General features: G+C 42.3%; 1 protein-coding gene across 1 annotated transcript in view; it reads left to right on the forward strand.

Moving 5' to 3' along the window:
• tmem39a (transmembrane protein 39A) overlaps window positions 1-11,894 on the forward strand; it is a 36,290-nt gene extending 24,396 nt beyond the window's left edge. Inside the window, exons 4-9 of the mRNA XM_042334319.1 lie at window positions 3,224-3,307; window positions 3,673-3,827; window positions 6,274-6,601; window positions 7,605-7,792; window positions 8,631-8,751; window positions 11,020-11,894. Coding sequence (XP_042190253.1) covers window positions 3,224-3,307; window positions 3,673-3,827; window positions 6,274-6,601; window positions 7,605-7,792; window positions 8,631-8,751; window positions 11,020-11,253 — 1,110 coding nt within the window. The 3' untranslated portion in view covers window positions 11,254-11,894. The remainder of the gene's footprint in view (window positions 1-3,223; window positions 3,308-3,672; window positions 3,828-6,273; window positions 6,602-7,604; window positions 7,793-8,630; window positions 8,752-11,019) is intronic.
• The last annotated feature ends 841 nt before the right edge of the window (window positions 11,895-12,735 follow it).

Here is a 12,735-nt window from a genome sequence, read left to right on the forward strand (position 1 = left end):
CGCCCTGCCGGGAATAGAACCCCGGTCTCTTACTTGCGAGGCGAGTGCTCTAACCACTGAGTTACTGGATACTGTCAATGCTCATTCCAATTCCCAGATCATTTCCTTTACCTTGTGTATTGATTGTCAATTTCTCTTGTGCTTCTTTGCAGTGAAAGATTGCTTTCAAAAAGGTTATTGGCCCTATTAAGCTAATATATTTTTGAGCAGTTTAAAACTACTACAGTGTTTACATGCCACATTTACCAATATTTTTTGGCTTGCCAGAATCCAAATCTTTTATATGTGCCTGATTTAGTACCTAATTTGCCAGTTAAGCTTATATCCAATAAAAATTGCACATTGCATGAGAAGCTGGTGAGAAATGCAGAATGTGTTCAAATGGCAATGATAGATCAGAGAATGAATGAAAGAAAATGAATTCATAGGAATGGAAATTCATGGTGAGGTGGCTGTTAAATTGAATTGCATCTCAAAAATGTTGGCAACTCTTAAACTTTCAGTGGATGATATGATCTGTTGACTGATCGCTTTTCACTAAGATGAAGTATTTCTGGTATTATGATGCCACAAAAAGAGTAGCCACTTTTAGTTTTGATGACTATAACAATGTGTGCATGAGACCATTCTCTTGCAGTAGAGACATGTTTTTATCTTGAAGACCACAGCTATTAAAATATATTAGAATTGATTTAACTTCAGTCATAGGCTAGGTTGGAATTTGTATACAAGTACTCCCTAAAAATGTGAAGTCGTCGGGATGGAAAGGATCCAAGGTGTGTTAATGGAAGAAGAGAAATACTAAATCTACTTGATTTGGACGAGTCTACATTACTTTTACAAGAAGTGTTTAGAGTACTGGTAGCCAACTTTTTGGTCGACCAACCAAATACATTTTTCTTTATTGAATTTTTCTTCTGCTCAGTAGCTACTGGAAACAAGGTATTGATTTTGTGCGCACTTGCCTGGACTGTTGCTGGTGTTTGGCGGCCATTCTTGTGGCTCGAAGAAGTCAATCTCGATCGACTCATTGGAGACCCTTGGTTAAGAACATTGTAAATCTATTAAAAACAGTGGGAGAATAGTCGCTAACTTTTGTAGCATGCAGCAGAATTTCTGTCCAACATCACTCGCTTTATTTGATCATAAACCTCTTTACACATGATTCATCTTCTGGACTAAATTCACTTTGCAGTTTCACTCGCGAGAGGCTTGTAATACCAGGCTGTTTGTTTCAAGATTCAATTGTATGCCCCCTATCCACAGCTTAATATCTCAGCAGTTATTCCAGTCTTTGAACAACAACAGCAACAAGATTTCATTTATAGAGCGCCTTTCATGTCGGGAGGACAGTGTGTGTATTAGGATATTCCCAATATCTAGAGAGTAGAAGCGCACCACTGAATGTTGGGAGATTGCAGGTTGTGAGTTGCCTTTGGGATAACCTGTGCAATTCCATTCAACATTTTGCTAAATTAATAGTGCTGCTTGCTTAATAATAATAATAATCCTTGCATTTGATATAGAGCTTTTCACGTCGGGAGGACGTCCCAAAGCGCTTCACAGAACACACTAAAGTGAATTGACTATATTTGTGGGCGAACGCGGCAGCCAATTGTGCACAGCAATGTCCCACAAACAGTCATAGATTGAAAATGACCAATTTATTATTGTTTTGTTTTTTGGGCGGGATTATTATTAGGCGTATGGAGTAAGGAAACTTGCCCAAGGTTTTGCCCTGTCTGGAATTGAACTCAGGTCTCTCGCTTGCAAAGCAAGTGCTCTAACCACTGAGCTACAGGACTCCACACTTGTAGGCCAAGTGAAAATGAGGCTTCCTGTGTGTTATCTGATGCATCTCCCTGATCTCCAATCTCTCACTGTCTCTTCCTTGATCCATGCACCTGTTGTGGCTTTTACCAAAGCCATTTTTGGATCAGATTCTAAGGGCTCCATGAGAACAAGAACAGGCTGGGATTCAGACCAACAACTCAGTGACCTGAAGAATTCTAGTTTCCATCCTCCATTCCTGCAATACACATTAAAGCTCATTACCACAGTCAAGTACCAGTAAACCCACATAACTAGTTTGGGCCCCTTTAGCAACTATTGTTTGTAATGAGCTATTGTTTTTTCATGAAGCACTATGATCTTATTTCCAGTAGATGCTGAAAAAATTTGGGGGGGTGGTGGTCAGTCGGAGGCCCATCACCATGTTTAAGAATATCCAGACCAAGCAGAGATTTTCATGCATCCCACCTATACATGGAAATCCCAGAGATAGATTGTAGGAATAGAATGCACACACTCCCAGAGGGACTCATCCTGCTTACCTAATTCCGGAAAATATTAATTGCAGGTTGGTAAGAGCCAAGGCTTGAGGACCCCAGAGTGTGTGTTGGGGTATTGCTGGAGTCTAACCTGCTAAAGCTACATAACTTGTAATTGATATTGCTGTCCGGCAAGCTTTATCGCTGCTTGTCCAGCTAGGACCACCCTACCCGTTAGGGCTTTGGCTTGCATGATTAACAGGAGCTGAGTGAGTTGACTCCCTGCCCCCAGTGACTGGTCTGCCCTTCTCGGTTCTGCCGATGAGCGAAGCTGGCTGTGCTGTCATCAGCAGTCCCCTGGAATACTGCGGACCCGCCTGGCTCAGGAACCACACTATCGAACCTGCCACAGAGGGCTGAAATTCCAGTGCCAAGCATGTCATTTTGGAGCCAGTTCAGCTACAAGGAAACCCCACTTAAAATGCTTGAAAACGATGAGTTAAAACAGCAAAAACGTCTTTAGTTTTACTGCCAAATATCTTGTATGTTAAGTTAAATGCCAAGTGGAGAACAATTTTAAATGGAGAGCTGAAGTACCTGTGACTACACATTCCTGGCCATTTTACTAGGATGAAGTCTCTATCAGGTCTGTCATTTGACTTGGCCTCGAGATAAGATAAGATAGTGGGAAAGAGGAGGCCAATTCTGTTTGTCATGCACTGGTCCAAATATTGATAGCTGAAAACGTACTGACAGAGGCAATTAAGATATTATGCACTGAAAAGAAGGGACGTCTTTTTGACATGAAGGGCGCTATACAAGTGTAATTTGTTGTTGTTGTTGATGCATGACACTTTAATGCAGCATTCAGTTGATGCAAGGTTTTGTTTATTCTCTGGTCAGTGATGATAACTTGGCATTTGCTTTTCATTGATTCTTCTTTCTTTTTGAAGAACTTCCATCTGATTGATTATCACTTAGCAGCATTTATTACTATAATGCTGGCCCGAAGACTGGTGTGGACCCTCATTTCAGAGGTAAGTCAAATGCACAGAAATGTTTGCCACCTAAAAATGGTCTTGTGAGTTATTGCAATAACTTGATTTATAATGCTGACTCAGAAGAAGCCAGTTTGGACCTGAAACATTTAAATGTGATTTTGATCTCCCTGCCTCTCTCTCCCCCCCTCAACCCTCTCCGATCCCGAGCTCGGGTCCGAAACTCTTGTCTGTCCAGCATTTTGGAATGTCCTCCTGACATGAAAGGCCCTATACAAATGTTGTTGTTAAAATAAAACTGTATGAATTGCTTTGGTGCCATCAAAGGAGGATCATGTTGCACCAGGTTGACTTGATCTACTTATTCAAAACTTGAATTGATGTAATGTACTTCTCTCTTGCAGGCCTCTCAAACTAGTTCAACAAATGTAGTCCGCTACACTATGTTGATAGTGGCTCGCCTGGTACTCCTCACATTGTGTGGTTGGGTTCTGTGCTGGACGTTGGTCAATCTCTTTAGAAATCATTCTGTATTAAATCTCCTATTCCTCGGGTACCCGTAAGTATTCACACGTTCGAACCTGTCTCCCCCCACACCCACCTCCACATGAAGCCGATCACCTGCTCCCTCGACCTCATCCCTACTCCTCTCCTTACCTCCCAGCTCCATCTCCTTGCCCCCCCTACTCATAGACATCATAAATCTCTCCCTGTCCACTGGCACTGTTCCCACCCCTTTAAAAACAGCCGTCATCCCTCCTATTCTTTAAAAAAAACCTGGACCCACCCCTGCTCTCAAACTACTACCCCATCTTCAACCTCCCTTTCCTTTCCAAAGTCCTAGAACGATTTGTTGCTTTGCTCCTTTCTCTTCCTCACCCGCCACTCCCTTCATGAACCCTTCCAATCGGTTTCTGTGCTGCCCACAGTACAGAAACAGCTTTAGTCAAAGTGACAAACAACATTTTGCCCATCTGCAATCAGGGCTCCCTCTGCCTCCTCGTCCTCCTTGACTTCTCTGCTGCCTTCAATACTGTTGTCCACTTTATCCTCCTCCACCGCCTCTCTCATATCAACCTTCATGGTTCTGTCCGTGAATAGTTCAGATCCTAACTCTCACAACATCTCCACTTCATCTCCACAAACGGCTTCTCCTTTAGCCCCCGGATCATCTTGTCGGCATTCCTCAGGGCTCTGTCCTTGGTCCCCTCCTCTTCAACATCTATATGCTCCCTCTTGGTGACATCATCTGCAGACATGGGGTCAACTTCCACATGTATGCGGATGACACCCTACTCTATCTCTCTGCCTCCACTCTCGACTCTGGGACCGCTGTTGCCCTGATAGAATGTCTATCAGACAACAAGTCCTGGATGAGAGCTCACTTTTTACAGCTGAAAATCAACAAGACCAAGGCCATCCTGATTGGCTTTCGTCAGCCCCTACACACCTCAGAAGTTGACAACATCACCATCCACCTCACTAAGCCAGTCCAGAACCTTGACGTCATATTCAACCCTCAACTGTCCTTTCTACCCCACATCAATACCATGTCTCACTTTGCCTTCCCCCATCTCTGCAACATCACCCGGCTACGCCACTATCTCACACCGCAGGCCACTGAGACCCTTGTACACGCATTCATAATATCCAGGCTCGATTATGCAAACTCCCTGCTTGCCAGCCTCCCCAACTCCTCCCTCCATGGGCTGCAGATCATCCAGAACTCTGCAGTCCATGTCCTCTCCCGCACCAAGCTTCGCGACCCCATCACTGCTGCCGCCTCCATATGCTTGACATCACACAAGATACTGTTTAAGATCCTGGTATTTACTTTCCAAAGTCCTCCATGGCCTTGCTCCCTTCTACCTCTGTCAACCTGCCCTCTCCCTTCGCTCAGTGGGCTCCAGCCTGCTTCACGTCCCACGCCTCACCCACCCCACCATTGGCAGGCGATCCTTCAGCCACTCTGCCCCCACCTTCTGAAATTCCATCTTGCAGTTCTGCTACCTCGGCCCCTCCCTTGCCTCCTTCCCGTCTCAACTTGTACAGTTTTCTTTGCTATAGCAAATCAATTAAAAGATTTGTACAGTGTAAGAGTGCAATCTTGAGTTTCTTTCCTCGAATGAGATGGGGTGATCCTGTAAAATTCTGTTGTATATGAGTGGGCTGTATCCTCAGTGCAACACAGTATAAAATCTCCAGTTGCAATTTTAAACTTATCCTGCCAGATTGATTAATTGATTAATTAAAAATCCATTACATACAAAGATTCTTGTACATTAATGGGAAATTAAGTGTTTACCTTGAACCTCAAGACTTCTTTTAATAATTTTTTTAACCCTTTTTGCTAGTAAAAGCATTAAAAGGCATCTGAGCTCTAGATACCAACCCAAAGTTGGAATCTGGCGACTGAATAAATGAATGCACAGGGATGTTCCTAGCTCATTCAGATTACACACATTTTCAAATACTACAAATTACAGTTATCTATACAATTCAAAACTTTGGCATTTACATTCATTTTGTAATAAGTCCTTTCATTTGATATAGTGCTTTTCATGTCTTCGAGACATCTCAAAGCGCTTCACAGAATTTACTGTAAAGTGAATTGACTGTACATTTTGTGGGCAAAACGCAGCAGTCAATTGTGCACAGCAGTGTCCCACAAACAGTCGTGGGTTGAGTGATTGTTTTTTTCTTGAGGGGTTATTATCAGGCCTGTGGAGTAAGGAAACTTGCCTAAGGTTTTGCCCTGCTGGGAATCGAACCCAGGTCTCTCGCTTGCGAGGCGAGTGCTCTAACCATTGAGCTACCGGAATCACAATGTCACCAGGATGTGAATTGCTAGCTTTTGTTACAATATGGTACCAAGTGACTGGATATATTGGTTGAATTCTTGTATTCCTGCAACCCCATAGTACCCATAGTTATAATTCATGGTTTTGACTTGAGTAAAATTGTTGGTTCAGTCATTGATGCTGGTTTGCTCATTTCTCTTTCAGATTTGGAGTTTATGTGCCGCTGTGTTGTTTCCATCAGGAAAACCGGACTCAACCTTTGCCAGCGGAATGTGGCTTCCTCTTAAATGAGCAGCTGGAAGCTGCCGTGGTCAGGCCAAAGGACTTCTTCACACTCCTCAGAGAATCATTCAAAGAACAGTTCAATAATCCCACTTCCATTCCTTCTCACACCTGCCCGCTCTCGCCAGACCTAATTCGAAATGAAGTTGAATGTCTGAAAGCAGATTTTAATAAAAGGATAAAAGAAGTTCTATTCAATTCACTGTTTAGTGCCTACTATGTAGCATTTTTGCCGCTTTGTTTTGTTAAGGTAAGTTTATTTCAAGGGCTTTTCACCTTCCCCCAACATAACTGACCTTTCAGCACTGTATAGAGCTATTTCAACCAACAACATTTCAGTGAGAAAAGCAAATGTATTCAGAAGATTTTTCGATTAGGTGAAATGCTGGTATATTTATATAATATTTGATGCTTATTAGACCAAAATTCCAGTCCTGTTAGATGAAGCCAGTTGGGAGAATTCTGCTTTAAAACACTTCTGGCTCCTGCTCGCCGGCCAGATCAGACGTCCGTGCCAGGCAGTATCCTGCCAGTATCATAGTTTTTAAGGCATCTAGTCTGAATGCTGCCGGTATGATCTTAAACTTAACTGGGACATAGATCTGGCTTGTTTCTGCAAGCTCCATAAACGTGTCAAGACTTTAGTATGAGTACTGCAGACAATCTTATCTATGTTTATGGACAAGCTTCATTAAGTCTTTGTTAATGGTGCTATTTTGTTCACAGTGGGAAACATTTTTTCTGAACCGAATGAACTAGCATGTACTGGAACAAGATCTGATGCACAAATTGAGATTTCCAGTTTTTATTCTAACGAAACTCCAGTCCTGTCAGATGAAGCCAGTTGAGAGAATTCTGGTTTAAAACACTTCTGGCTCCTGCCTGCCGAAAGCAGACCATTTTACTCAAATGCATATTTTTTGTACATTGCCAGCTTTTGATGTTTGCAAACCAAATTGAATCTAGTTTGCAAATGAGAACACTACTGTGTACAATCATTTCATTATTCTGGGTTGAATTAATATTGTTTAATACTTTGTACAATACAACATTAGAATTAATACTTGATCCATTATCCTAATGGCTTACTTTACCAGGCATCTGTTTCCTGGACTGTTATGATAAACAGTCTGTTTTTAAATAGACCCAAAAAGATGGTTGAAAAATGTAATGACTAAACACTTGACTTTTGTTGTTGAGTTGCTCTTAAATTTGAGGTTTAACAACTGATTCTAATTTTCTGTTTCTCACAGAGCACGCAGTACTATGACATGCGGTGGTCTTGTGAGCATCTCATTATGGTGTGGATAAATGCCTTTGTGATGTTGATGAGCCAACTGCTGCCACCCAGGTACTGTGACCTCCTCCATAAATCAGCTGCTCATCTGGGCAAGTGGCAAAAGATGGAACATGGTTCATACAGTAACACACCACAACACATGTAAGTGTTCTGTACAGTATTGATTCAGTCACACTGTAGCTTAAATATGTTTTTGAAGATCTACAACAGCTCCTTATATAGCGCCTTTCATGTCAGGAGAACTTCTCCAAGTGCTTCACACAGATGATTGGAGGGAGGGAGAAGAAGATAGCTAACTGCTACCATTTTCTTATTAAAGATTCTGAATTAAACTAATATGGATGGGATGTTTTGCTGAACTCTAGTTCTCTCTTGGAAATTTAAAAATAGTGTAGTATTTAAACTAAATAGTCTGTGGAAATTAAACTTAAACATCCAATCCTTTGACGAGCAGTGAGAGGCTATTTGTATATTGTCTTTTACTTTTAGTTGACTTATCTTCCATTGTGTTAGATATTACTCATGCACAATTGTGTGCGTCTCCAATTATTGTTTGAAGACAATATGGTGACATTTGCCCCAAAATAGAGCACCATGAGCTCCTCAGACACGACTGATACAACAGGAAAACACATTTCTTGCTTCTGAAAAATGTCTGACCAACAACAACAAGATTACATTTGTATAGGCCTTTCACTTTGGGAGGACATCCAGGGTGAAATAAGCAAATTATTTAACTTGTTATTCATAGTTAATCTTGTAGCATTTTATTCTGCTGCAGTAGGTTGAGAGACCCTTATCTAGTAACTCCAAAATGGCAATTGCTTCCCTTAAATTTTTGATACACATGAACCCATATCCACTGGTGGGATTTAAATCAAACCATCCAGTGTAGAGATTAGGAGAATTCCAGGCAAAAGTTGTAGAAGGACAGGTGCAAAACGGGAGAAAAAAACTAAACATTACTTTTCTTTTTCAGATGGTCCGAAACAACAATTTGGCCACAGGGTGTGTTGGTACGACACAATCGATGCCTTTACAAAGCTGTAGGGCCTTACAATGTAGCAGTGCCTTCTGATGTTTCACATGCCAGATTTTATGTAAGTAAAAATTGTTGAAGTATGTTTGTAGGAAATTATTTATTGTGAACAGGACTTTGTATTTAAATGATTTCACTAATTTCCCAATCTACCCTGCAGTAACATCCAAGACGTCTCGGTCAAGCAATTGGTCGGTTTGATGATTTTGCCTCCTGATCATTTCTTTCTCCTAAGTATTTTGACTGCATTAAAAGGGACAGTATTGAAACATACTGTACCACTTAGCACCAATAAGATACTACCTTAATTCTCTTTTTTTAATCAGTGTGTTCCAGTAGTAAAAGGACTGTTCTAACATCTTTCCCTTTCCTGGATCCATCCCTCCTCTCCAGCTACTGCCCCATCTCTAGCCTCCCATTCCTCTCCAAGGTTCTGGAACAAGTCGTCACGTCCCAACTCCGCTCCTTTTTCTCTCGCCCTCCCTCTTTGAAACCCTCCAATCCGGCTTCCACGCTGCTCGCAGCCAGGAAACAGCCCTGGTCAAAGTCACTAATGACATTCAGAACATCTGTGATCAGGGCTCCCTCTGCCTCCTCGACCTCTCTGCCGCCTTCGACACTGTCGACACTATCCTCATACACCGCCTCTCCACTTTACTTAATCTTCGCGGATCTGCCCTTGCCTGGATCGATTCCTATCTCTCTCACCGTCTCCACTTCATTGCTTCTAACGGTTTCTCCTCCAGCCCCTGCAATGTCACATCTGGCGTGCCCCACGGCTGTCCTTGGCCCTCTCCTCTTTCATATCTACGTGCTCCCCCTTGGTGACATCATCTGCAGACATGGGGTCAACTTTCACATGTATGCGGATGACACCCAACTCTTATCTTTCTGCCTCCACCCTCAACTCCAGGACCACTGCTGTCCTGACAGACTGCCTGTCGGACATCAAGTCCTGGATGAGGGGAAATTTCCTACAGTTGAATGTGAACAAGACTGAGGCCCTCCTGATTGGCTCACGCCAGCGCCTCAGCACCTCAGGCTCTGGCAACATCAACCTCCATGGTTGCACACTACAACTCACCGCCAGTCAGGGACCTGGGTGTCTTGTTCGATCTTCAACTGTCTTTTCTTCCCCACATCCAAGCCATGACCCGCTCTGCCTTCCCTCACCTCCATAACATCGCCCGAGTCCGCCACTACCTCACCCCTCAGGCTGCTGAAACTCTTGTTCATGCCTTCATCACCTCCAGACTCAACTATGCAAACGCCCTGCTTGTCGGCCTTCCCAACTCCTCCCTCCACAGGCTGCAGATAATCCAGAACTCTCCTGCACCAAACCTCCGTGACCCCATCTCCCCACTCTCACCCCATTCCATTGGCTCCCTATCCTTCAGAGGATCCAGTTCAAGATCCTGGACCTCACATACAAAGCCCTCCATGGTCTCGCCCCACCCTACTTCTGCGACCTCCTAAAACCCTACCAACCCGCCCGTTCCCTCCGCTCAGCCGGCTCTGGCCTGCTCCATGTCCCCCAACCCACCCCCCCACCATTGACGGGAGAGCCTTCAGCCACTCTGCCCCCAACCTCTGGAATTCCATCCCCCAGTCACTTCGCCTCGCCCCCTCCTTAGCCTCCTTCAAGTCCCACCTCAAGGCCCTTCTCTTCGACCATGCCATCGGCCACTTCCCCTCCCCTCCCCTCCCTTACCCCCGCAACCCCATCTCGGGTCTGAAATGCTGTACTCTGTCCAGCGCCTTGGGACGTCCTCCCGACGTGAAAGACGCTATACAAATGTAATCTTGTTGCTGTAACATGATTCTAAGCATTTATCTCGGTAGCTCATATTCTTCCACTCTCAATGAGTACAGATTCAGTTTCAATTTTGTTTCCACAAGAAAAAAAACTATTTCTTTGTTTAACAAAATTGTTTGTAATGGTCAACATTGTCCAAATTTACTTTTGGCGATCAGTGCTACTGATTGTCTGCCAATTTCTGTTGCCGGGTGACTTTGTATATTCTGAAGCATAAATGTTTGTAGCATCTAGTGGCAGAAATGAATTACTACAGGACCTTGGTCATTATTTTACTACACAAATAGCATCAGAGATCATGAGTTGACTGGGTTTTTAAAAAAATCAATGGTTTCTGCTTCCCACTGAGTTTAGGACTCAATTTGAACCCTTGGATCATGTTGTTACCTTAATGTTGTCGCTTAATGTTCAAGCTTGTTCTGTGTATATGTATATCTCAATTATGAGACCTTACATTGGAGGTAGAGTTTTGACACAATTGTACTCAGGTTTTCTTTTTCCGTTTTTTAACAGTTTTTATTTCACAAGCCATTACGGATCTTGAATCTCCTCATCCTTATAGAAGGCAGCGTGGTGCTGTATCAGCTTTACTCTCTGCTCCGATCAGAAAAATGGAACCACATACTTTCCTTGGCTTTGATACTGTTTTGTAATTACTATGTCTTATTTAAACTTCTAAGGGACCGGATAGTTCTGGGAAAAGCATATGCTTATCCTCTGGGCACCATTGGACTAAAGTCTCATTAGCTAGTCTTAAAAGGGGGGGAGGGGGGAAAAAAGGATTTAAAAAATTATTTTGATACGGTTTCTATTTTTCATGCAGTGTTTAAATATTTAAAATATTTTATATTTTGTATACTTAAATTTTGAAGAGCTACTGTTTGCAAAAGCAAGTTGTATTTTTCGTCTACTTAGCTACTTCGCGAGCTGAGAATGTGCGCTTTGCTCCATACGCCAAGTGCCATTTATAATCGCAATAATCAACACGTGTAGTATTGATCGAAGAAATAAAGGATGACGATATGAAAAGTTTATTTTTCTTTGCTTTATGTTGTCACCTTGAATGAAGGGGTCGTTTTTAGGCTGTTGGTTTAAACATTTACATGAATGGAACTACTTCATGTTCATAGTAAATGGTCACATTTACTGCTAAATGTTTAAATGTGTAAACTTGTTTTAATAAATGGGGGTTTACAAGATGGTGTCTGTGAAAAAAGCCCATTCTGAATAAATTTTTTGTTGTATTGTTTACATGACCCCACTTCCCCCATAAAATAAATAAAAATGAACATCCCTGATTTGCCTTTTTAAGTGTTTAGTCATGACATTTATTTTGTTTGTATGTATTTGTAAAGGTGAAAAAGGAACTAGTATTAAATTATCTATCATTCTGTAGAATTTGTTTGTATACTGGGTACAATGTTTCTTCTACATGGATATCATCAAAGGTGGTTAAAATGAGTAGAAAGAAGATTACTGCCTGGCCTGCTCTCTGCAAACAAGCTCCCAACTGTGGAGATTTGTTAAATGAAACATGTATCGTTGTTATGATCTACAATCTATCACAGGATGGAGTCCTGTAGCTCAGTGGTTAGAGCACTCGCTTTGCAAGTGAGAGACCTGAGTTCAATTCCAGGCAGGTCAGGGCGAAACCTTGGGCAAGTTTCCTTACTCCACACAGAGCCTAATAATAATCCCTCCAAAACCAATAATAAATTGGTCATTTTCAATCCACGACTGTTTGTGGGACATTGCTGTGCGCAATTGGCTGCCGCGTTCGCCCACAAATATACAGTCAATTCACTTTACAGTGTGTTCTGTGAAGCGCTTTGGGACGTCCTCCCGACGTGAAAAGCGCTATATCAAATGCAAGGATTATTATTATTATTACTGTGAGCAATTGGCTGCCGTGTTTCACCCACAAAAATAGTCAATTGAATTTACAGTAGTATCCCGTGAAGTACTTTTAAGACATCTAGAAGACGTGAAAAGCACTATATCAAATGCAAAGATTATTATTACAATGGATTGATGATTGAAAGGAATAAATAGCACCCCTGTAACACCCCTGCATTAGCTAGGATTGAGAGGAAAATGACAGCAAACCCTCAGTGCAAAGTGTATGGTAATATTTGGGGCTGTAAAATCAAGGCTTGAGCAATTTACAGTTTGGTAGATCTCGAAGCGTGAATTATAGTCTTGGACTTCCTCCAAGTGATCAATCAAGAA

This window comes from Callorhinchus milii, unplaced genomic scaffold (assembly GCF_018977255.1).
Source record: "Callorhinchus milii isolate IMCB2004 unplaced genomic scaffold, IMCB_Cmil_1.0 Scaffold4, whole genome shotgun sequence".
Classification (NCBI taxonomy): domain Eukaryota; kingdom Metazoa; phylum Chordata; class Chondrichthyes; order Chimaeriformes; family Callorhinchidae; genus Callorhinchus; species Callorhinchus milii.